General features: G+C 36.5%; 3 protein-coding genes across 11 annotated transcripts; 2 read left to right on the top strand and 1 right to left on the bottom strand.

Moving 5' to 3' along the window:
* Window positions 5,142-6,977, bottom strand: LOC104747699 (scarecrow-like protein 15). The gene has a single exon (XM_010469380.2). It carries the CDS (start codon window positions 6,870-6,872, stop codon window positions 5,367-5,369), a length of 1,506 nt encoding a protein of 501 aa, XP_010467682.1. The 5' UTR covers window positions 6,873-6,977; the 3' UTR covers window positions 5,142-5,366.
* Window positions 11,125-13,902, top strand: LOC104747698 (vicilin-like seed storage protein At2g18540). The gene is made up of 4 exons (XM_019237418.1): window positions 11,125-11,423; window positions 11,636-11,895; window positions 11,991-12,320; window positions 12,404-13,902. The coding sequence occupies exons 1-4, from the start codon at window positions 11,126-11,128 to the stop codon at window positions 13,664-13,666; spliced, it is 2,151 nt and encodes a 716-aa protein (XP_019092963.1). The 5' UTR covers window position 11,125; the 3' UTR covers window positions 13,667-13,902.
* On the top strand, window positions 17,350-21,537 carry LOC104747696. Of its 9 annotated transcripts, none has more exons than XR_002035359.1 (9): window positions 17,350-17,471; window positions 17,580-17,629; window positions 17,712-17,781; window positions 17,866-17,947; window positions 18,543-18,600; window positions 18,859-18,897; window positions 19,075-19,165; window positions 19,258-20,426; window positions 20,518-21,537. XR_002035359.1 is itself a non-coding variant. In XM_010469372.2 (9 exons), exons 1-8 carry the CDS (start codon window positions 17,411-17,413, stop codon window positions 19,275-19,277), a joined length of 471 nt encoding a protein of 156 aa, XP_010467674.1. In that variant the 5' UTR covers window positions 17,350-17,410; the 3' UTR covers window positions 19,278-19,304; window positions 19,386-21,537. The 9 variants fall into 9 exon arrangements, 6 of the variants coding, with proteins under 6 accessions (XP_010467674.1, XP_010467680.1, XP_019092077.1 ...); XM_010469372.2 differs by having other exon boundaries at window positions 19,258-19,304; window positions 19,386-21,537; XR_761218.2 differs by lacking the exon at window positions 19,075-19,165 and having other exon boundaries at window positions 18,768-18,897; window positions 19,258-19,304; window positions 19,386-21,537.

Genomic DNA, 23,289 nt, shown 5'->3' with positions numbered 1-23,289 from the left:
CAAAGCGTAGTTCCACTTTGATTTTTCTGATCTGATTGCCAATCAAAGTAAAAATTGGACAGTGGCAATCAGATCAGGAAACTAACATGTTCATTATTTGGACAAGGTGGCGTGAAAGTGACGCTATATGTGGGATCGTTCAGTAAGTTTCTTAATATCTTTGGTGTTATTGTTGCTTTGTTGGCTACACATTGCTTCAGCTACAAGCAAAATATGTGAGTGTTTCATAGTGCAATGGTCGAATGGTTCTTTATTATAATATCAAAAGATAATCTTATTTTTTGTGAAAACAAGGCAATTAAAAGAACGAACTCTTTTCACAAGAATAATGAGAAGATCCATGTTACATGGAAATTAAATAATTAATCATTACTGAATGAACATGAGTCTTCCTCAAAACTCGGTCAATAGTAGTTTCAATATTTGTTAGAGATACTCTGCGATATAGTCGGGAGATCATACTTACCTTGTAAAGTCTTTATATACTCTGTAATCTCCTTTGTTAATGATGAAGCAAATACGAAGCCTTTCATGGTATCAGAGCCAAATCATCGATCTCTCTGATCTTCTTCTCTTGGCTTAATCTCTTCTCTTCTCTTCTCTTTATCAATCTCTTCTCTTTCTTTCATATTTTCTCCCTTGTTCTTCTCTCAATGGCTGCTCAAGCTGAACGAGCATTTGGTGTCACCAACATCAAATCTCACATCCCTTTGATCCTTGATTTAGATGATCACAACTAAGATGCCTGGAGAGAAACTCTTTCTCACTCATTGCCTCACGTTCGATGTCTTAGGACATGTTGATGGCTCGTCTGCTCCAGCAAATGCGAATGATCAAACTTGGCTGAAACGAGATGGACTCGTTAAGCTGTGGATCTATGGAACTCTGGCTCAACCTCTCTTCAAATCCTCATTCAAAACCGGAGGTACAGCAAGAGACATTTGGCTCTGTATAGAAAATCAATTTTGTAACAACAAGGATGCGAGGGTCATGAAGATTGACAATGATCTGCGAACCATGGAGATAGGTGATATGTCCATTCAAACTTATTGTCAATCCCTGAAGTCACTAGCAGATCTTCTCTCCAATCTTGATGCTCCAGCCAATGAACGCAATCTTGTGATGTACATGCTGAATGGACTCAACGAAAAGTTTGATAACATCATCAATGTTATCAAACACCATAAGCCATTTCCATCCTTTGATGATGCCAAATCCATGCTCGAAGATGAAGAAAGTCGCTTGAAGAAAGCTCACAAGACCATTGCTTCACATATGGCTCATGCCTCATCTCCTACGGCGTTGGTCACGACAAGCAACAATTCCCAGAATCAGCAGCATCAGACTCAGCAGAGGAACAACCGACCATGGCGTCGAAACAATCGCTTCAACAAGGGTCGCAACAATTCTCTGCAACAAAAAAATCTCCCGCTGCAACAACAGAGACAACAGTTCCCCACTTGGGGGTCCTACTGGCCAAACCCTTACAACCTGTGGCAACAACCTCCGTTTGCACCATGGGCACAATACCCTCCAACTGTTCAGAACCGTGGTTTGCTAGGACCAGCTCCGAAACCACCTAACGCTCACAATGCAGAGGCACACACTGCTGATCTACAGCCGACTCGAGATTTTGCAGAAGCGTTCAACACCATGACACTTGCAGAACCAAACGGAGGGGATTGGTATATGGACACAGGTGCCACAGCACATTTAGCTTCTTCACCAGGTACTCTCCACTCTGTTTTTAATTTGAGCAACAGAAACTCAGTCATTGTTGGCAACGGTTCTTCCATTCCTGTTTCTCTTTATGGTCACACCTCCCTTGCTTCAAACACTCGTCCTTTTCATCTTAATAACATTCTCATTACCCCCAATATCATCAAAAACTTGATATATGTTCGAAAGTTCACAAAAGACAATGCTTGCTCAGTAGAATTTGACCCATTTGGTTTTCTTGTGAAAGATCTTCTCACTCGGACTCCCCTGCTCCGCAGTGACAGTACTGGTGATCTATATCTCTTCCAATCTCCACACAACAACACCATTTCGCACACCACTTGTCTTGCTGTTTCTCCGTCTTTATGGCATATGCGTCTCGGACATACCAATAAGGAGACGTTTAAATCTCTCCTTTCTTCCAATAAATTTCAATGTAATACGACTAGCTTACCAACATCTTGTAATGCTTGTCAACTTGGGAAACATGTTCGACTTCCTTTTCTTAAATCAAATTCTACTACTACTAGTCCATTTGAACTTATTCACTCTGATGTTTTGACCTCCCCTGTTCCAAGCATTAGTGATCTTCGATATTATGTTATCTTTCTTGATGATTTTACTCATTTTCTGTGGGTGTATCCTCTTCGAAGAAAAAGTGAAGTTTTCTCAAAATTTCTTCACTTCACTACCTATGTCAAAACTCAATTCAACACATCCATCAAATCTTTTCAATGTGACAATGGTGGTGAATACTCCAATGACTTGTTCACTCGTCACTTTGATACTAATGGGATTGTGGTTCGTTTCTCATGTCCTTACACTTCCCAGCAAAATGGCAAGTCCGAAAGGATGATAAGAACTATTAACAACACTATTCGCACCCTTCTCTTTCAAGCTCAGCTCTCACCATCTTTCTGGGCTGAGGCTCTGCATACGGCTTGTCACTTACTAAACATCTTGCCCAGCTCTTCAATCAACTTTAAAACCCCTTTCTCTACCTTGTTCAAGCGGGAACCTACATATGACCATCTATGTATATTTGGTTGTTTATGTTACCCAAACTTGAACAACTCCACAAAACACAAACTCTCTCCTCGATCAACCCCTTGTATTTTCCTTGGATACCCGCTGCAGCATCATGGTTATAGATGCCTTGATATCAAGACAAACAAAATAATAATTTCAAGTCATGTTATATTCGATGAATCCACATTTCCAGCAGCTATAACAGAGGCTCAAACTCACTCCAAGTATGATTTTTTAAATCATGTAGATGAGCCCTCATCAATGTTCAAGGAACTACTTCAAACAAACAGTCTTCCTCAAACATCACCAACACCACAACCCCTAGTTCTTGCTACTGCTCCGATCACAACTGATCCATTGGTCTCTGTTCCGGTTCAGCATGCTCCATGCCACCCGATGGCCACTCGTAGTAAAACAGGAACTAGAAAGCCTAAAACACATCTTTCTCTTGTTACAACTTTACATGTTTCGCCTCTTCCAAAATCCCACAAACAAGCTCTTTCTGATCCGAACTGGAACCTAGCAGTGGTTGATGAGTATGAGGCTCAAATTAAGAATAAGACCTGGAATCTGGTACCACCACCTAGAGATGCTAATATTGTTAATTTTATGTGGCTATTCAAGCATAAACATGATGCAGAGGGGAACCTAGCCAGGTACAAAGCTCGCTTGGTTGCAAATGGCAAAACACAGGAAGAAGGGGTCAATTACTTCGAAACATTTGCACCGGTTGTTAAACCTGCAACAATACGATCAGTCCTTCATGTTGCTGTCGCAAGAAACTGGAGCACAAAGCAGCTAGATGTTAAAAATGCCTTTCTACATGGTGATCTAGAAGAGACAATCTATATGCATCAGCCCCCAGGATTTGTGGACAGACAACATCCTCATTATGTATGCAAGCTCAACAAGGCTATATATGGGCTCAAGCAAGCTCCAAGGGCATGGAATGCAAGATTTAAAGGTTTTGTCTCAAAACTAGGCTTCACCATGAGTAAGAGTGATAACTCGTTGTTTGTGTACAAATGTGGAACAGATATGGCTTACCTTCTACTATACGTTGATGATATCATTCTGACTACCTCTCGACAAGGTTTGATCGATGACATCACACTGTCGCTTAAGAGGGAATTTCCAATTACAGATGGAGGCCGCTTGAGTTATTTTCTGGGTGTAAAGGCAGAGCATAACAACGCTGGAATATTGCTTTCTCAGGCTCATTACACTAAGGAGATCATATCAAAAGCAAGGATGCAGGGCTGTAATCCGATAGCTACACCAGTTGATGTCAATTCCAAGCTCGCAGGCGAATGTGGTGACAAAATTCAAAATCCTAAAGAGTATCGGAGTTTAGCTGGAGCTTTGCAGTATCTAACATTTACAAGACCTGATATCACTTATGCAGTGTAGCAGGTGTGCTTGTATATGCATGATCCAAGGGTACCACATCTTCAAGCTTTGAAACGCATAATACGTTATCTTCAGGGAACAAAACGTCACGGCCTGCAGTTGTTTAAGGGAAATCTGGGATCACTTACTGCATATACAGACTCGGATTGGGCAGGGTGCTCTGATACAAGACGCTCAACATCCGGATACTGTGTCTACCTTGGCGAGAACTTAATCTCCTGGTCCTCCAAATGCCAACAAACAGTGTCTCGCTCAAGTGCAGAATCAGAGTACAAAGGTGTAGCAAATGTAGTGGCTGAGACATGTTGGATAAGAAATCTCCTTCTGGAAATGCATATACCAATACGGACAGCAACTCTTGTTTACTGTGACAATGTAAGTGATGTATATCTATCCAACAATCCGGTTCAACATTAGAGAACTAAACATATAGAGATCGACCTCCATTTTGCCCGTGAGAAGGTCGCACTTGGTCAGGTGAAGGTTCTTCATGTCCCATCTTCTCTGCAGTTTGCTGACATTTTTACAAAAGGACTACCGAAAACACTCTTTAACGAGTTCAGGTCCAGTTTAACCGTTCGGTGTCCCAACGATTCAACTACGGGAGGATGAACGAACATGAGTCTTCCTCAAAACTTGGTCAATAGTAGTTTCAATATTTGTTAGAGATACTCTGCGATATAGTCGGGAGATCATACTAACCTTGTAAAGTCTTTCTATACTCTGTAATCTCCTTTGTTAATGATGAAGCAAATACGAAGCCTTTCAATTACATGATAGTTTTCCGATTGGTCAACTACCGTGGCTCTCTATCTTAGCCACGGTAATGTCTTTTATTCGTTATTTTCCAGATCATTTGAGCCTTCTCAAAGAATAACTGGATAGTTATAAATCATTATACATAAAGCAAAAAAAAATAGCTCAAACTGTACTCAGGGTTAAACTTAAGTTATGAAACATAAACCAAATCATTTATAGACTAAAAACACTGATTCTCATTTCGAATTATAGATTGTACATCAAAGGTTACTAGCTCTTATATCAACTTAAACTCTGGCGGTCAATATTGTTAAACTTTCATCTGGTCATTAATGCCAATTTTTTGGTGAATGTTTCAGTAAATTCTCTAATGGTTTACAACTTACAAGTAGTAAATAATAAAACCAAACCAAATCCTATAATAACTCAACTCAATCCCGGTTGGTTTATTAAAACCGCCAAACTGACGTGGCAACGAGAGGTCTTTCGTGCCAGCAAAGCAATAACTCTCCCTGTCGTTTAGCCACGTGGAACCCTCTGACTTGCGCTTTCTCCACTAAACACTCAGCTTGGAAATCAACGAACTGGCTCAACGGAACCATCCTCATCCCTGCCGCACAGAACGCTTCTCGCCACGTCATCATCTCCTCTCCTCTCTTATCCGCAGCCGCTTCGACCGCAGACGCGATTTTAGGTCGCAACACAAACGCTTCAATAATCTTCTTCACCAAATCACCACCACCACCTGCAACTGCGGCGTCGAGAGATTCAAACACCGTCGTGTAGAACTCTAAACCGCTAACGAACTCTCTCTGAAACGATCCAGCTCCTCTTGAGATTCCCGTCCATCCTTCGCTATCGACGAAGACGACGACCTCCGGTGAAACTCGCCGTAAATCATTAACGAAACCGGAGATTCCGTTTAAACGACGGAAGATCACCGGAGATATCAAAACGACGGTCCTCTCTCCTTCGACGAACCTAATCGATTTGAAAGATAACACCTCAAACGTACGCATCAGAACGAACTCGATTTGAAATCGAATCTCCAGATCCGCGGCGAACTGAGCTAAGTTCTCTTTAACGAGACGCGTCTCGACGGCGTAATCCTCCGTAACAACCGCCGTCACTCTTAAAAACCTGATCCCGTTAACTGATTTCTCGGCGATCTCTCTCATAAGCGACGCGTATTGACCACCGAATCCGATTTCGAAATCAACGACGTGAGCGAACGGCGGCGAAGAAGAAGAAGATGATTGATGTTGTTGTTGTTGCCAGGTTAACGAATCGAGGATCGCTTGATTCGCCGTGAAATGAGAGAAGAGAGGGATCGGAGATACACCGGAGAATTCTTTGATTGCTCTGATCTTTTGAACGATATCGGACCAGGAAGATAACCGGTTTTGATTCCGGTTTGTTCCGGTTATTAGAGAACCGAGAGCTTCCTTGAAGTAAAACGCTGCTCTCTCTAACGGCCTTCCCGTCGGAGACCTCAGACGTTGGTTGAGCCGTGATAATATCACCTGAGCGAGTTGTAACTCGTCCGAGTCAACACAATTCACAACTCGGATGAGATCTTCTACGAAATCGAGTCCTCCTCCACCTTCGTTGTTGAATCCGTAACCGTGACCAGGAAACTCAGGCGGATGAAGCTGATCGGGAAAGATAGGAAGCAGTGGAGGATCGACGGCGGTGGCGGCGAAGTGAGGAGAAGATGGGAAATTAGGCTTGAGGTTATCGTCATCTAAATCTAATTCTTTCATGATTGAATCCCAATCCATAGAACGCATCACATGATCATCATCATCTAACGGGAATTGATCGGAGACAAGGAGTGGTTTCTCCTCCGCGGTGGATGGGCTTGGGCTTCTACGGAGGTCGAGCACCGAAGTTGGTTCGTTAAAGCAAACGAGGTTTGAGTTACTGGTTGTGTCTGATGAAGCAGGGACTCTCATGTTTGAGGAAGAAGAAGGGTTTGTGAAAGTGGGAGGTTTTGAATTGTAATTGTTGTATTTTTATATCAGTGTAATGGTACTGTGGATATTTAAAAAATATTCTTTATTTATTTTTTTTGCTTTTTTTTTGTAAGTTGTATTGTATCACTCTCTTATTAATTTTAATCAAGAGATGTTCGACCTGCCTTCACTATGTTAATTTCTGAAAAAGACAAATTTTTAAAAGGGTAATGAAAAAGGGTTGTCAAAAAACAAGGAAAAAATAAATAAAAAAGGTTGTGTACAATATATATATATATATATATATATATATATATATATTTTATTTCATGAAGCTAAATCAGGAAAATAAAAGAATAAAGTTTTTGTGAACCATAATATTGTAAAACTATTTGACCAAAGAAAATCATAGTTTCAATACACCCCTCTAGTAGTTATCAAAATCGTATTGTGGTTGTACCTTGTTACTTGTTAAAACCTAGCTAGCAAGTAGCCACCAATTCAGTGTAATATTTGTTAGATGATCGCTATTGCATATCTATCCCACATGATAACTCTAGTTCGAACAAACAAACAAGTGTACATGTTGTCTTAGCACAATTGCACTACATGCAAATTCTTCACTCTTAATTCATATCAAACACTTAAGGCCAAATTGGAGAACAGAGTCATTTTTGGGAATCATTCTGGTATATAGTTCTACGCGTTACAGCAAAATATCATATAGTTGTTTCCCATAACTTTTTATCAGCCATCTAAACCAAACCAAAGCACAATATCATAATTGTTTCCCATAACTTTTCATCAGCCGTCTGTCTCTAAACCAAGCCATTTTACATGTGATCATATTTTTTAAAAAATGCATTAATCAAATGATCTAATATTGCCAGTCTATGACTATGAGTATTTTCTTTCAATTGATCTTCATAATTTCCACGTTAGATTTAGAATTTGGAGAAGTTTATTATTAGATTAGGGATGTACTTACAATTGAGTTTACATGCACCGACAACCCTCTTATGTCACTAAATAAATTGAGTTTATCATATATTCATAACCAACTTTAATCAAGGCTAATTCAACTCAATTGTTACAGCAAAATATCATATAGTTGTTTCCCATAACTTTTTATCAGCCATCTAAACCAAACCAAACCAAAGCACAATATCATAATTGTTTCCCATAACTTTTCATCAGCCGTCTGTCTCTAAACCAAGCCATTTTACATGTGATCATATTTTTTAAGAAATGCATTAATCAAATGATCTAAGAAATGCACTAATCAAATGATCTAATACTTTTTTTTGCTATGAGTATTTTCTTTCAATTGATCTTCATAATTTCCACGTTAGATTTAGAATTTGGAGAAGTTTATTATTAGATTAGGGATGTACTTACAATTGAGTTTACATGCACCGACAACCCTCTTATGTCACTAAATAAATTGAGTTTATCATATATTCATAACCAACTTTAGTCAAGGCTAAACAGTTTCCCAACATTCTGAAAAGCGTAAAATTTGAAAAATTAAATTTTGTATATCCATATCATAGTAATTTATTTTTACATTTTTACACACGTATCAATAAATTATTTATTTATAATTTTTTTTGTAATACAAACATGATTTACTATCTACTTTAACAAAATTCCATTAATAGTAAAACAAAATGCAAAATACGAAATGATCAGAAAATATTTCAAATCAATAAATTTAGCATAAAAACTGAGAATCGAAAAACTTTTTTTCCTAAAACATCAATTATTTGATACAAAGGAATATTGGTAACATATATTATTTAATTAAAATGAAATTTAAGGGAAACCTAGTCGTTTCCCTCTCCAAATAATAATATGGATAAAGTTCTTGATGCCTTTAAATTATGATCTGAAAATCCTTGAAACTATTTATTCCATAAGTGAGATTTTCACAAACTTTGTTTGTTGCTCAAAAGAGCACGCAAAATCTAGCATCTTATTTTCTTTTGATTATTATCTTTTTAATCAATCAAGCTGCTCCACATTAATTTTCCTGTGATTATTGTTTTTCTGAAACCATCTGTCCTATTCCTAATTAACTAAAACAGATAGCAAAATTTACATTAATCATTTCTTTGTATAAGAAACTCTGAAAGTACATCCGCCATTGGATGGATGTACACTTCATTTTGTTTTCCTTCTTTTTTCACTATCTTTCTCCCTTATAAGTTCTTGAGTATGTTTTAGGTCATTCTTTGTATGTTATTAAAGCTTTAGTTATTTTTGTTTTTGGCACACCGAGTTTGTTTAGCAGAAAAAAAAAAGTGTCAAATACTTAGGAAGTAAGGAAAACAAACGAGATGGCCGATGATACACAACGCACATACGTTTCATTTAAAAGTGGAGGAAGCTTGAAGCTCACAAAAGCAATAAAGGTTGTTTTTCTTAGATTCTGATTTTATGTCATTCACACATATAAAAAAGATCGTTTTCGTTAAAAATATAACGCAGAAAGGGAAAATTTCATAAAAAGATCAAGAAAGTTTTTTTATTTTCAAGTTCATGTATAGCTGTGCATATCTAAAAGTAATGTATAACCCAATAATTGGTTCAAAGTTCAAAATAGTGTCATTTAGATGGTGTTTTGTTTTGACTTCCACGTAAAAAAGTAGGGTTTAAAACAGCAGACTACTTGACATTAATCAATCTGGTATCGAACCACAAATCATCATATGAACTCTTATAACGTTTATTTATTTCCTTAACTATTCGTGAATCTTGTCCACTTAGTTATACGTGATGACTCATGCATGTGTTACATAATTTTCGCTAGGTACTTAAAAAATTATTTTGACGTTCGTAGATTGATTTTTAGTGTTTATAGTACCAAAACATAAAAGTGTAACAAATATTTTGATTAAGTGTTGCAAAGGGTAAGAAAAACGTAAAATGTAGTTGTGACTTGTGAGGAAGACCAATAATTTACATTTTTAATAGCTAATGATATTTAATTAATCTTTCAAAACCGGAATTAGAAAGTTTTATCTTCTAATTTTTCCTATCAATCTATGACATATGTTCATAACTCAGTCATGATCAAACTTTACACCTTTCTTTTAATCTATTAGCGGTATTTACAAATGGCACAAAACTAGCCACAAATTTAAAATGTTTTCTTGATCGAACACTAGAGAAATATGGAATAGTAGAAATAAACAATGAACTTTAACCAGAAAAAAAGGAGGAAAAGAGGTAGAGTGGAGTATCTTCAATCTCTTACAATTTGGAAAAGTAACACAATGAGTAGTCACATTCATAACATGCTTTTTCTTAGACATGGGGGAATCCTTTTGGAAGGTTGGATATGTTGTTTGGTATTTTAGCCTTTGCTCTAGTGTCTCGATTATATTACTTTACACCTTTTTCATTCGTTTAATCTACTCCCTTTCACTCACATTTCCAACATTATATATTATTAACTATTACTCTTTCACACCTTTATTCTTAACCAAATATAATCGTTCTCTTTTATTGATATTCTTCCAGTAATGTGTGTTCCTCCCCACTTGTGCTAGCATGCTCTACTTGACTTAGATCGAATTTATGCTTAGGTCATATGATTAGTGTTAGTTTCAAATAAACGTGATCACTAATCTGCTTAATTGTATAAGAACTTAATCAAAACAAGGAAAAAATGTAAGAGTCTGAGCAAACATTTTTTTCTCTTTCTTTATTGTATACACGCAAAATACGCAGTTTTCTAAATCCATAAACACACCTCATGCATGCAACTAACTTTATTCAGACGAGCCCTCGGAAGTTATCACTACAGTATATGGGAAATGTTTCACAATTTTAAGTTCTAACATAATGGGCTGGACGCTGGACCTATATATTGCTTTTCATACTTATCTCATGGTTATGTTACCTCTATTATTACACATATCATTAGAGATATTGCCGCTAGGATGTATAAAAATATTCAGAGTACAAACGCTTACGATCTCTGAAAAAAAAGGAAAAAAAAAAGATTTCAATTTAATTTGCTTAAAAAATGTAGTTACCAATCACATGCAACTATCTTTTCTCGACGAAGTTATAATATATTTCTCGTCTCTCGACGATGGTCATTCATGAATATTAAGATTAGTATCAAGAAATAATCCACCACCTGTCAAGTTAGCGATACACGTGTTCACTTATTACGACATGTGTCCAAACACGGACCCGTCTGTGATCGTTGATAAAAGAGATGAAAAGTCTCATTTGAGTATATGCAACAAACAATGTCGAGATCTACATTACTTCCACTCTCTGTTTTTGTCTATCTCATCACCTTGTTCCTCTGCACACAGTCTTTTCCCGACCAAAATGGCCTCGTCTCGTCGTCGTTTTCTTCCTCACTTCTGTTCAAGAGAGATCAACGCATGCCAATTGTTACGACTGAGTTCGGAGAGATATCAGCCGTTCAGATCGGTGATGGATACCATCTTCAGTTCATAACATTGGAGCCAAACGCACTCTTGCTTCCCCTTCTTCTCCATTCCGACATGGTTTTATTCGTTCACACTGGTACGACTCAAGCTACTTATGAGTTATGTGTAACTTTGTTTCTCAAACTCTTGATAGCTTCGCATGTAAACCGAACCTGAACCAAATTCTTTGACACACCCCCACAACTTATTTTATTTGATACAAAAATTAAATAATTATAATGTAATTAAAATTGATTATTTAATTATATCTATTTTGGTTGTAATTAAGATTTTGTTATTTTTTATTAGGGACTGGGACTTTAAATTGGGTGGAGGAGGAGAGCGAGAGGACGTTAGAATTACGACGAGGAGATGTTTATAGGCTACGTTCCGGTTCAGTCTTTTACGTACACAGCAACTTGGAGAAAGAAAAAGTTCAAGAGAAACTTAGGGTTTACGCAATCTTTGACGTGGGGAAGTGTTTAAGCGATCCATGTCTTGGAGCCTACTCGAGTATTAGAGACCTTTTATTGGGTTTCGACGACAGAACTCTCCGGTCAGCTTTTGCGGTACGTTTTGCTCACTAGACTCATAAATGTACATGACCTGATTCTATTTGTGGTTGTTGTTTCACTGATTTGTGTTTCTTTTTACGATATGGAAGGTTCATGGGGATGTTTTGAAGAAGATAAGAGACGCTGCGAAACCTCCCTTGATCATAAATGCTCTGCCGAGAAACAGAACGCAAGGCTCGGAGGAGGATAAGTGGCAATCACGGCTCGTTAGGCTCTTTGTCAGAGTCGAAGACGTGGCTGATCATTTGGCGATGAAACCAATCGGTGATGCTAATAAGAAGAAAACAAGAACGTTCAATGTTTTTGAGTCTGACCCAGACTTTGAGAACAACAATGGTCGGAGCATTGTGGTAGATGACAAGGATTTGGATGCTTTAAAGGGTTCACGATTTGGGGTTTTCATGGTCAATCTAACCGAGGTTAAGGCACTTACAACTAATACCATATTGCCTTGGTTTTGACATCTTGTCTTTTTGATGCGACTTAAAAATGAATTTTGTAGGGATCAATGATGGCACCTCACTGGAACCCTAGTGCTTTTGAGATATCGATTGTGTTACAAGGGGAAGGCATGATTCGGGTGGTTAACCAACGGTCGTTGTCTTCTTGCAAGAACAATAGCAAGAGTGAGAGGTTCATGGTTGAGGAAGGAGATGTTTTTGTTGTGCCGAAGTTTCATCCTATGGCTCAAATGTCTTTTGAAAACAGTTCATTCGTATTCATGGGGTTTAGTACTTCAGTGAAGACAAACCACCCTCAGTTCTTAGTAGGGCAAAACTCGGTTCTCAAAGTACTGGACCGGGAAGTGCTTGCCGTGTCTTTCAACTTGAATAATGAGACAATCAAGGGACTATTGGAAGCTCAGAAAGAAAGTGTGATATTAGATTGTGTGTCTTGTGCAGAGGGAGAGCTTGCAAAGCTTACGAGGGAGATTGAAGAGAGGGAGAGACGTGAAGAGGAAGAAATTGAGCGGAAAAGGAAGGAAGCAGAGGAAAGGAAAAGAGAAGAGGAAGAGAAGAGGAGGCGTGAAGAGGAAGAAGCTGAGCGTAGAAGGAAAGAAGAGGAAGCAAGGAGAAGAGAAGAAGAAAGGAAGAGGGAGGAAGAGAAGAGGAGACGTGAAGAGGAAGAAGCTGAGCGTAGAAGGAAAGAAGAAGAAGAAGCAAGGAAAAGAGAAGAAGAAAGAAAGAGAGAGGAGGAAGAAGCTAAAAGACGAGAGGAGGAGCGAAAGAAACGTGAGGAGGAAGCAGAAGAGGCAAGAAAGAGAGAAGAAGAAAGGGAGAGAGAAGAAGAGAAGGCTAAGAGGCAAGAGGAAGAGAGGAGAAGACGTGAGGAAGAAGAAAAAGAGGCGAGGAAGAGAGAAGAAGAAAGGGAAAAAGAAGAGGAAATGGCAAAGAAACGAGAGCAAGAAAGGCAGCAGAGAGAAAGAGAGGAAGTGGAGAGAAAAAAACGTGAAGAAGAAGCGAGAAAGAGAGAAGAAGAGATGGCGAAGAGACGAGAGGAACAAGAAAGGAAGCGACGTGAAGAAGAAGAGATGGCGAGAAGACGAGAGCAAGAGAGGCAGAGGAAAGAGAAAGAGGAGGTGGAGAGGAAGAGACGTGAAGAGGAGGCTATGAGGAGAGAAGAAGAAAGAAAGAAAGAAGAAGAAGCGGCTAGAAGAGCTGAGGAGGAACGAAGGAAAAGGGAAGAAGAAGAAGCAAAGCGGAGATGGCCGCCCCAGCCACGACCACCCTTCAGTACCGTGGGAAATATGGCGGGTGTGTCTTAAAGCATGGAAACTTTCGTTTTTCTATTTTCTTGAGTGTTTGTTTTGGTAAATGTTTTATGATTATGAACTTTGATGTTTCTGACATGTGGCAAAAGATGAGATTGTGACAAAGTAGGCTTTGAGTTGTATTGTGGGATGTTTAGTTGTACAAGCCGTCCTTATTATGAGACAATTCTCACATAGGTTAAGCTAAGCATGGTTTTGTCATTCTATTGAAGTCGAAATGTTTCGTCGCTGATTACCATAAGCATACATCAAAATCAAATTTCATCGATCGTAGACTTTTATTGCAAACATGTGTTGTTTCGTAACGTTGTTAGACCATTCAAAATATATTTTTATCATGAGAGAAACCGTTTCTGGACTGATAAAGGATTATGAGAGTTTCATTATGTGCTCACGTTTACTTATGTTTAGAAGGCTGATGCGTTTCACTTTTCTAATTTCAACTCGATCCGTTACGAATTTCTTGTATTAGTGGACTCTATACATTGCTAACTTTATAAAGGGTGAGGAGTATTTTTTTTAACACCGTGAGGAGTATTTTTTTTTTTAACACCGACAAATCATATATTATATCATAAGAGTTTACATGACACAAAACCATTCAGATACAACCATTGAAACAAATAAAGGAAATTGAACACAATTTCGATGAAGAAGTGGAAGTGACCCTACTTTCCAAACGGAAGCCTTACAAGCAACATAATAAATCTGTTAAGTCCCCTCTTCATACACTCGTAAAAGGCTAACATCTTATAGATGAAACTCCTAAATGCTTTTCGCATCACTCTAATTAAACAATAAATATGATCTGTTGTTTGAGATGGTTCGGGATCATATCTTTTGAAATGCCATGCACATAGCCGGGTAGTGACTATGGATTTGTCCATGTATGGCCGGTTGTCGATCGTACTAATCACCTCCTTGTCTACCAATTCGTCTCTTTTAAACCATAATATTCCTGGATCCCATATTCGTCGACCAAGGCACCAATTGCGAGAAATTTTCACTATGGGCCTCAGTTGATCTTCCGTTACAACCTCTTGAAACGTTTCAATTGGAAGTGCATCGGAATCACTTAGTAATTGGCAGTGGAATGCCGCATTGACATCGTAATGGAATGTTACCATCACGGACATGGAAGATGCTTGTACGGAACCGTCAAGGAACTATCCCAAACCGGCATCGAGATCAAGATATACCGTTCCCGCAAAGAGAAGGCAAGAATAAAGGCACCACCGTAATGGAATCCATAAGAACACTCTAATTAAGAGAGACATGACAGTTACTATGAAATGATAAAACTGCACCAAGAGATAAGAGATCATGGCATTTCTCGTATGTTTGATGCAACATACGTTGGTGATGGTGGCCCTGTTGTTTGCGACAAGATCTGTTACATCATGGCGATGATGACAACGAATTATGATACTCTCGCTTGACGATGGATCATGATTTGTTCGAAACTGTGTCGATGAGTAGGAAAGCCGGATCTCGTGGAAAATACATTGAGATCGTCGGCGAGAGACATGAACCGACACCAACGTTAGAGGAAAAGAGAGAAGGGTTGTAATCACCCAAAAGATCGCCCACGAGAGCGACATTCAGTTTTCCCCATTTACACCGTGAGGAGTATATCCTAGCAAATTAACCCTATTTTTTATTTTTATTTTTTTAAAAAAAGAAAGATACTGGTTTTAAATAAGAAAGAAAGATGTTTAAATTAGGATTTTAAAACTAATATGGACATTATTGGACCTTCTTTATATAATTATAACGGGAAAAATGCTAAAAAAAACCCGAAGTTATTTTTATTTGGAAGTTTAATACCCAATGGTTTTGGATTGGAATAAAAATACACCAAATAATAAAAACGTGTCATTTAAAACTCAAAATAATTAGTGTTGTTATATTCATACCCACGATTTTTCAACAAAATCAAAATTCCAATTTTACCCCGATTATCTAATTAATTATTAAATTTTAATTTAAAAAATCTCGGTTTTCTGTTAACCATATCAAACCGAGAATTAATTTCGGTTATCTATTTTCTTTATCTCTTCTTCCTCCTCTCTAATCGGCCTGTGAATATGTCCGATAATCTGAAAAATTTAGTCTCGAGGATATTTAGAGTGAAAAATTTAGTCTTAGGGTGTTAGTCTATTGATTATGGAGCTTCTAGAGATGGGTTTGTTTGAACAAGCTCTTTGGGTGAGTCGAGAGATGAGTTGTTCACCGGATTCGAAAGCTTGTCTTGCGATTTTGGATGGATTAGTTAGCAAGAAAAGGTTTGAGTCAGTCTGGGTTGATTACCAACTTATGAAGAATATAAAAATTGTAAATTAGTTTTCAGAGGATGAAGAATGAGAGAATTTTCCCAACCTATGTGACTTACAATTTACTGATTCATAGGTTTTGTAAAGAAAACAATATAGAGAAAGCGCTGGATTTGCTCAGAGATGACAGCAAGTGGCATAGATCGCGGCGCCGGCTACTTTGGTCTTCCCCGTTCGACTTGAGCAGAGATGTTAACTGGCTGACCAATGAACTTATGAAAAGCCTCCTGAAATGTATGTACCAATTCACACAACTTGAATCCCCCGGCCCCAAGAAAACTTGTTAACATCTCTGCTCAAGGTGCAAACACGCGTTATCCGTATACAAAAACATTCACTTAAATCGGAGATTACTTTCTCATAGTGACTGGACATTTGTATTGGTTTTAATTAATGACATTGGCTTTAGATCTTCAGACACAAACACACGCCGATCTACCAATCTACGTGTCTCATCGAATTAAATTGTCTCATCGTGACCAATCTACCAACTTCTCGAATTAAATTGTCTCATCGAGTTCTCTCACTCTAACGGCGGAGTTGCTGTTGTGAACCGGAGAAACGAGTTCCGATATACTCGATGGCAACCAAGTAACGCTGCAATCTAGGATTCCTTGGGTTCATCGACAGCTCCGACTCCGAGTCGACCAATCCTTCTTGTTTCTCTTCTTCGTCACTGAACCCCTCGATTCTCGCAACCTTTGAGACTCTCTCGAGCAATTCTTGAGAAGCCGTTGTTTACAAAAAAAAATTCTTCAGAAGCCGTCGAACCGAGAGGATGCTTCAGATTATCGGACATATTCACACGCCGATTAGAGAGGAGGAAGAAGAGATAAAGAAAATAGATAACCGAAATTAATTCTCACTTTGATATAGTTAACAGAAAACCAAAATTTTTTTAATTAAAATTTAATAATTAATTAGATAACCGGGGTAAAATTGAAATTTTAATTTTGTTGAAAAATCGTGGATATGAATATAACAATACTAATTATTTTGAATTTTAAATGACACGTTTTTATTATTTGGTGTATTTTTATTCCAATCCAAAACCATTGGATATTAAACTTTCAAATAAAAATAACTTCGGGTTTTTTTTAGCATTTTTCCCTAATTATAACCCATCTAGATTATCGATAACTACAAACCCGTTTAAGATAAAAATGTTTTTGCTTTTGTGTTTGTTTATATTGCCAACTATTAAAAAGAAATCATTTTTTATCGTGAAAAATACAGAATCGTTAAATTAAAATATATGATGAATCAACGGTCAATCTACATACAATAGTAACCGTTAAAGAAACGCGTTATGTCGGCGATATACATACATATCGATATCGGGGTTAAAGAAACGCTTTTATTTTTCTTTTTCTCCCAATTTTTTTTCTCTCTTTGGGGTTTTCGCATGAAGAATGCTTCGATTCGACGACCGCAGAGGAGATTCACGTTGAGTAATCTTATGATTAGTATGTATTTCAATCTCTCTATATCGCTAATTTGTTTTCAGGATTTGTTTAAATTTTTGTGTAATCGTTCTTACAGTGATTTAGGGTTTTGATTTCGATTTGATTCAGGCACGAAACCATTACAATCGACTGGGCTTCTTCTTCCTCGTGGTGATTTGGTAAGGTTTCTTCCTCCGATCCTCTGTGCGTGTGTTTTTTTGTAGGGTTTCTGAATTTTCTAATCGTTCTTGTGTTGTACAGATCTGTTCGGTTAATTCAGGCACAAGAATAATTCAATCGGCTGTGATTCTTCTCCGTCGTGATTATTTTGGTAATTAAGGTTCATTCCTCTGATCCTCTCTTTGTGTTTTTTTTTAGGGTTTTCAAATTGACTAATTGTTCTTATGGTGTACAGATCTAGGGTTGTTTGTTTCTGTTTGGTTTGATTCGGCACAAAACTATTTGACCGGCGGCTTAGTTTCTTCTTCCTCCTCATGGTTAGATTTATTCCTCTGATCCTCGCTTCGTGTGTAATTTTTTTTGTGCCAGTTGATTTGATTATGTACTATTACGGAGCTTATTGAACTGTTTTTGATTCAAATGTTTTATTCACTTAGTGAGAACTCTATTCTTTAGCAGGGACTATTATATGGCTTTGCTTCCGTTGATAATTGTATCATCACCAAGAGAGTTAATGTTTTATAGAGACGAACTTGTCCATTGTGTATGGTCATGTAATTCTGATTATAGAGATGACACTAAAATCAGGTTCTTTGAATTATGATACAATGATTTGTAAAGCACGTAATGGGGCTAACAAGCTTAGCTCTCTGTTTGAAGGAAAGGCATTATCAGTCATTTGCTAGGCCATTAGGTCTTGGATTGTCTTCGTGTCTGCATATGAGTTCTATACCACTGGAATGGTTTGAATAACAAGCTTAGCTCTGTGTTTGAGTAAAGGCATTTTCAGTCATTTGCTAGGTCATTGCTGTATTGCCGCATTTGATTGATGGTGTGCATAGAGTTCATTTTATTTGGTTTTGTTTTTAATTATTAGAGACTGTTATAAAGTAATTTTCATTTTTTTGGAAGGTGGGCTTCAATAGCTTTGACTACTGTTATCATTCTTGGAGTTACAGTTCTCATTCAGGTAAGATTTTTGTTCTGTGATTGCTTTTTTCAGTCACTAGAATTTCCCTCTTTTTCATTTGTGATTTATCTATCATGTTCTTACTTGTTCTTTGTGTGCACATTATCGTTTGTGGGTTTGAAACTATTCAACTCCTTGAAAACTCCTTCTGGTTTAACGTGTACAAGGTGAAATCCCTCCTTGTTTGTCGGCATATGAGTTCTATATCACCAGAATGGTCTGATAAAGTTGATGGTATTGAATTTGTGGCAATGGAAGCTGTTCCAGAGCTGTGTTGTTCCTGCTGCTAAATATGAGGTTGTTATTGCTGTTGCGGATTCTGATTTTCTCGTTAATGCTTTGTAGCTTTTGATAGATAGTATGCTTTCCTTTACGGCCCTGAATTGGAATATACATAGTTTTCAAGTTCATTTTATTCGGTTATGTTGAATTGTCAAAGACTTAGTTTTAAGTTGTTTTTATTTGTTTTGGCAGGTGGGCTTCAATAGCTTTGACAACTGTTATCATTCTTGGAGTTACAGTTCCCATTCTTTTAAATCAGGAAAAGGATACTTACAAACTCAATGTCGGTTTTAGATTGTTGTTCTCTGATTGCATTTTTCAGTCGCTAGGATTTGTCTCTTTTTCATTTGTGATTTATCTATCATGTTCTTGCAGGTTTTGAGACGGCAGTGTAGGAGTTAAGATGAGAGATGAGCACTAAGGTACAAGTTGTTCCTGCTCCTTTAGTTACTTGTTTTTGTGTGCACATGAACGTTTGTGAGTTTTAAACTGTTCAACTCCAGGTTTCACGTGTACAAGGTAAAGTCCTTCCTTTTTTTGTTTTTTTTGTTTTTTTTTTTGTGTTTTCAAGTTTTGGAGGACTGAAATCAAACGGGGTACAATTGATCAGTCCAGTTCTGTTCGGATTTATTGTTATTATTTTATTTAAGCAATTGACTTTTGTATCATTGTGATTTTAGAATCAAGATTTTTTTTGTATGTGTTCTTGATCCAACAACAAAAGATTTATTCACTTTAATAAGAATCCAGATCCATTTTTGGTTTTGGTTACTTCGTCTGCTTATTCTTAGTTTTGGGGATTTTAAGTTTTGATGTTTTTGTTTTCTTTTAAAACCCAAAACAGATCATTGACAGACATTAATCTAATAGTGTTCTGCCAGATTCTATTTTGGGGACATTGTCCCGAGCAAAATCGTGAACTGTTGGCTTGGTAGTGCATGCATGTTGGGAATTGGAAAAGAGGTTGCGATTTGTTGGATTATCCAACGGCTAAATAAGTCTTAAGACAAAAGACATAGAACCAAAAAGTTCTCAGAGTTTTGTACCCTCGGCTGGTAAAAACCATAAGACATGAATAAAGAACCAAAGAGTTCTCAAAGTTTGGTACCCTCGGCTGGTAAAAACCATAAGACATGAATAAAGAACCAAAGAGTTCTCAAAGTTTGGTACCCTCGGCTGGTAAAAACCATAAGACATGAATAAAGAACCGAAGAGTTCTTAAAGTTTGGTACCCTCGGCTTGTAAAAACCATAAGACATGAAGAAAGAACCAAAGAGTTCTGAAAGTTTGGTACCCTCGGCTGGTAAAAACCATAAGACATGAATGAATGACCTTGCGGCTTAATGATTCTTAAGACAAAGACATAAAAGGACCAAAGAGTTCTTATTGGTACCATCGGCTTAGAAAAACCAAAAGACATTGGAAGAGTAGTGCATGCACGTAAGGGAATAAGTTCCGATTTGTTGGATGGAGCCGGACTAAAGAAATCTTAAGACAAGATTGTTACTTGTTTGATGGTAAAAATGACCAGAACTTGGACCAACGTACGGCTTAAAGAAGTTTAGCCCAACGAGGTACGTATATGGCATTCACATAAAATGAAGACTAACAAATTCTTTTTTCTTTTTCTTTCAGGTATGTGCTTCTCAAGTTACGGTGTTCAGATTGTCAAGACTTTTGATAGGTATATGCTTTCAAACCTTTTTATTTTTGTTTAAGTGCTTTCTAGACTTGTTTGTAATTTAGTGTATGAAAATCACAAGTGAGAGACACATACAGCATCCTGAACTCCAAAGTGGTAGTTTCTGGTGCTTTTATCAACCCTTAATGATGACGCAGTTGGGACAGATTCCAATTCGGCAATTCGAAAGAGTAGGTATAATTTCAGTTTGAAAATCCTAAAAATTGCTTGTGTTTCTAGATGAGCATATTGTGTATTTTAGTTTCACTATTCTCTATCTTTTAGTGCTTGTGTATCATAAGCTCTCTTATTCTATATAGTGGATGTAGAGTCTCTCGTAGATATTTAACATATGTAGATTGTGTTTGTGTTCTTTGAACCTTGAAACTATTTTTTTGCCTTGTGCTCTAAAACTTTGGTGATTGTTTTAAACATGTGAATGACATCCTAGGATTTTGCATCATCCACTGAGTAAAGGTTGATTTTACTTTGGCTTTTGAAACATTATATTGTGTGTTGAAAATACTTAATATCCCTGTTTTGGTGTTTGTATGTATAAATAACTTTTTCATTTAATGAAATAGATGCATCTTGGGATCTACTGTAGTTACTTATTTTTAAATATCTGTGATAGTAGTACTGCACATTATGGTAATAATATTATTAAATCTTGAATGTCTTTGTTTTGTGTTATGCTCTAAACCCTTGGTGGTTGTTCTTAGCATGTGAAACCATATTATGGAATTCTGCATTTACTATATACACTAACTGAATTATGGTAATAATATTAATCTCGAATGTCTTTGTTTTGCGTTATGCTCTAAATCCTTGGTGATTGTTCTAAGCATGTGAAACCACATTTTGGAATTCTGCATTATACTAATATTGTGTTAGGTTATATAATTTATACCTCTTGGCTTCAGTGTTTACAATACACTAATTGAAAACGTCATAAATTCTCTTGTTTTACGAAATAGATGAACATAGTTGAGACTCGTGCAGACTATGATAGTATTTTAGTTAAATCATGAATGGATTTGTTTCGTGTTATGTTCTCAATCCTTGGTGATTGGGGTACAAACATTTTAACTGACATTCTCAAAATTTGCATCATACACTTGTATGATTATTATGTTAGTTTTTACCACTTGTTGTAATCTCTGCCTTAATCTTTTTACAACACTAGTGCTTATCTTTTGGTCTCTTAGTCTTTGCGCTTGGAACTCTAGTCTTTGCAGTTGGAACTCTATCGAAGATTGATGTATTTAGTTAGAATGCAATGTGTATCAACTCTATCGAAGATTGATGTATTTAGTTAGAATGCAATATGTATTTCTTTATTCTGTTCTATGCCTTTTATTTTAGTCACACTTTTCTTTATGATTGATGTCAAAATTCAGTTGTAAGTTTCGTTTATATATGTTCCATTATTACCTTTCAATTTTTGTTGGTGTTGTTGTCGTTGTTACAAGCACAACTTGAATTTTAATGTTAATTTTGTTGAAAAAGATAGTTTCTGAATGGTCATGAACATACATAAATTATAGTTTTTTAGCTTTGTCTTAGATTATATAATATGTAAGGTCATGAACACCGTCCTTGCATTTTTGTTGGCAGTCCGATAATTATTTTATCATCATTCTTTGGATGATATATCATTTTGCGTTTCAAAATAGTTAGTGTGGTAAATTATACAAATTAAAGATATACTATCAATTTTTATGATTGGTTATGAGGATGTAGATAGGACTTCAAAATTTAATCGTTTGTTTACTGCTTGGTATTTTATATGATTAAACGTATAACTTGAGGTTGAACTACTGATACCACCAGATTTAAGTTAGATATTCATACTAGGAGTGGGTATTTTGTTTTGGAAGTTATCATATTCTATTAGAAGATGGAACCGAAAACATAATAAATGTTTTACTAAAAAAATTAAAGAGAAAATAATATAGTTTTTCTACACAAACTTATAAAATTATATTATTTTATATATAGATAAAACATAAAATCAGGATTAATACTATAAACTCCAAAATCTATATGTTGAACTCTCTACTTGAAAACTTAAACATAAGTTTCCCCAAAACACTTAAAACATGATAGTTTTCTTTTTTTCTAAATTAAATATTACATATTATTATTACGCATTTTTAGACTTTACCGTTTACAAGTGTAAAGACTGAACTTTCTAAAGAATTTGAATAACAAATTATCGAATGCTAATAAATAAAATGAAAAATTATATTTTTGCTTTTTTGTATAACTAATAAATATTTTAACTACAAATTATCGAAAAGAAAATATGAAAAAATTATTCTCTTTTACTGAATATTAGATAGTAGGTAGGTGTTGTATTGCTGAAAAATATTTGCATAAATTAGTTAGTTATAAAATAATAGTAAAAATTTTATCTAATTTAGTCTATTCATATAATTTTTTACATTTAATTTACTTAGTTTTATATTCTGATTTTATGTTCAAATTTGTGAATAATATAAATTTGATAAAATTCAGAAAATAAAACAAAATCTGAAGCGGTTTTGTGAAGCAGTTTTGTTTAGAAATCTTGATTTAGTTTTTTGAATTATTCTTTTAGTTTCTGATCCAAATCGAATCCAACATTTAGAAGGCTTCTCCTTCGTTCCTAGCACCAGATCTGCACTTCACAAGAACATATCTCAGCAAACCAGCTTAGAATCTCCAAAATCTCTCAAGAGTAT

This window comes from Camelina sativa, chromosome 15, assembly GCF_000633955.1.
Source record: "Camelina sativa cultivar DH55 chromosome 15, Cs, whole genome shotgun sequence".
Classification (NCBI taxonomy): domain Eukaryota; kingdom Viridiplantae; phylum Streptophyta; class Magnoliopsida; order Brassicales; family Brassicaceae; genus Camelina; species Camelina sativa.
This window is presented reverse-complemented; position numbering and strand designations above follow the sequence as displayed.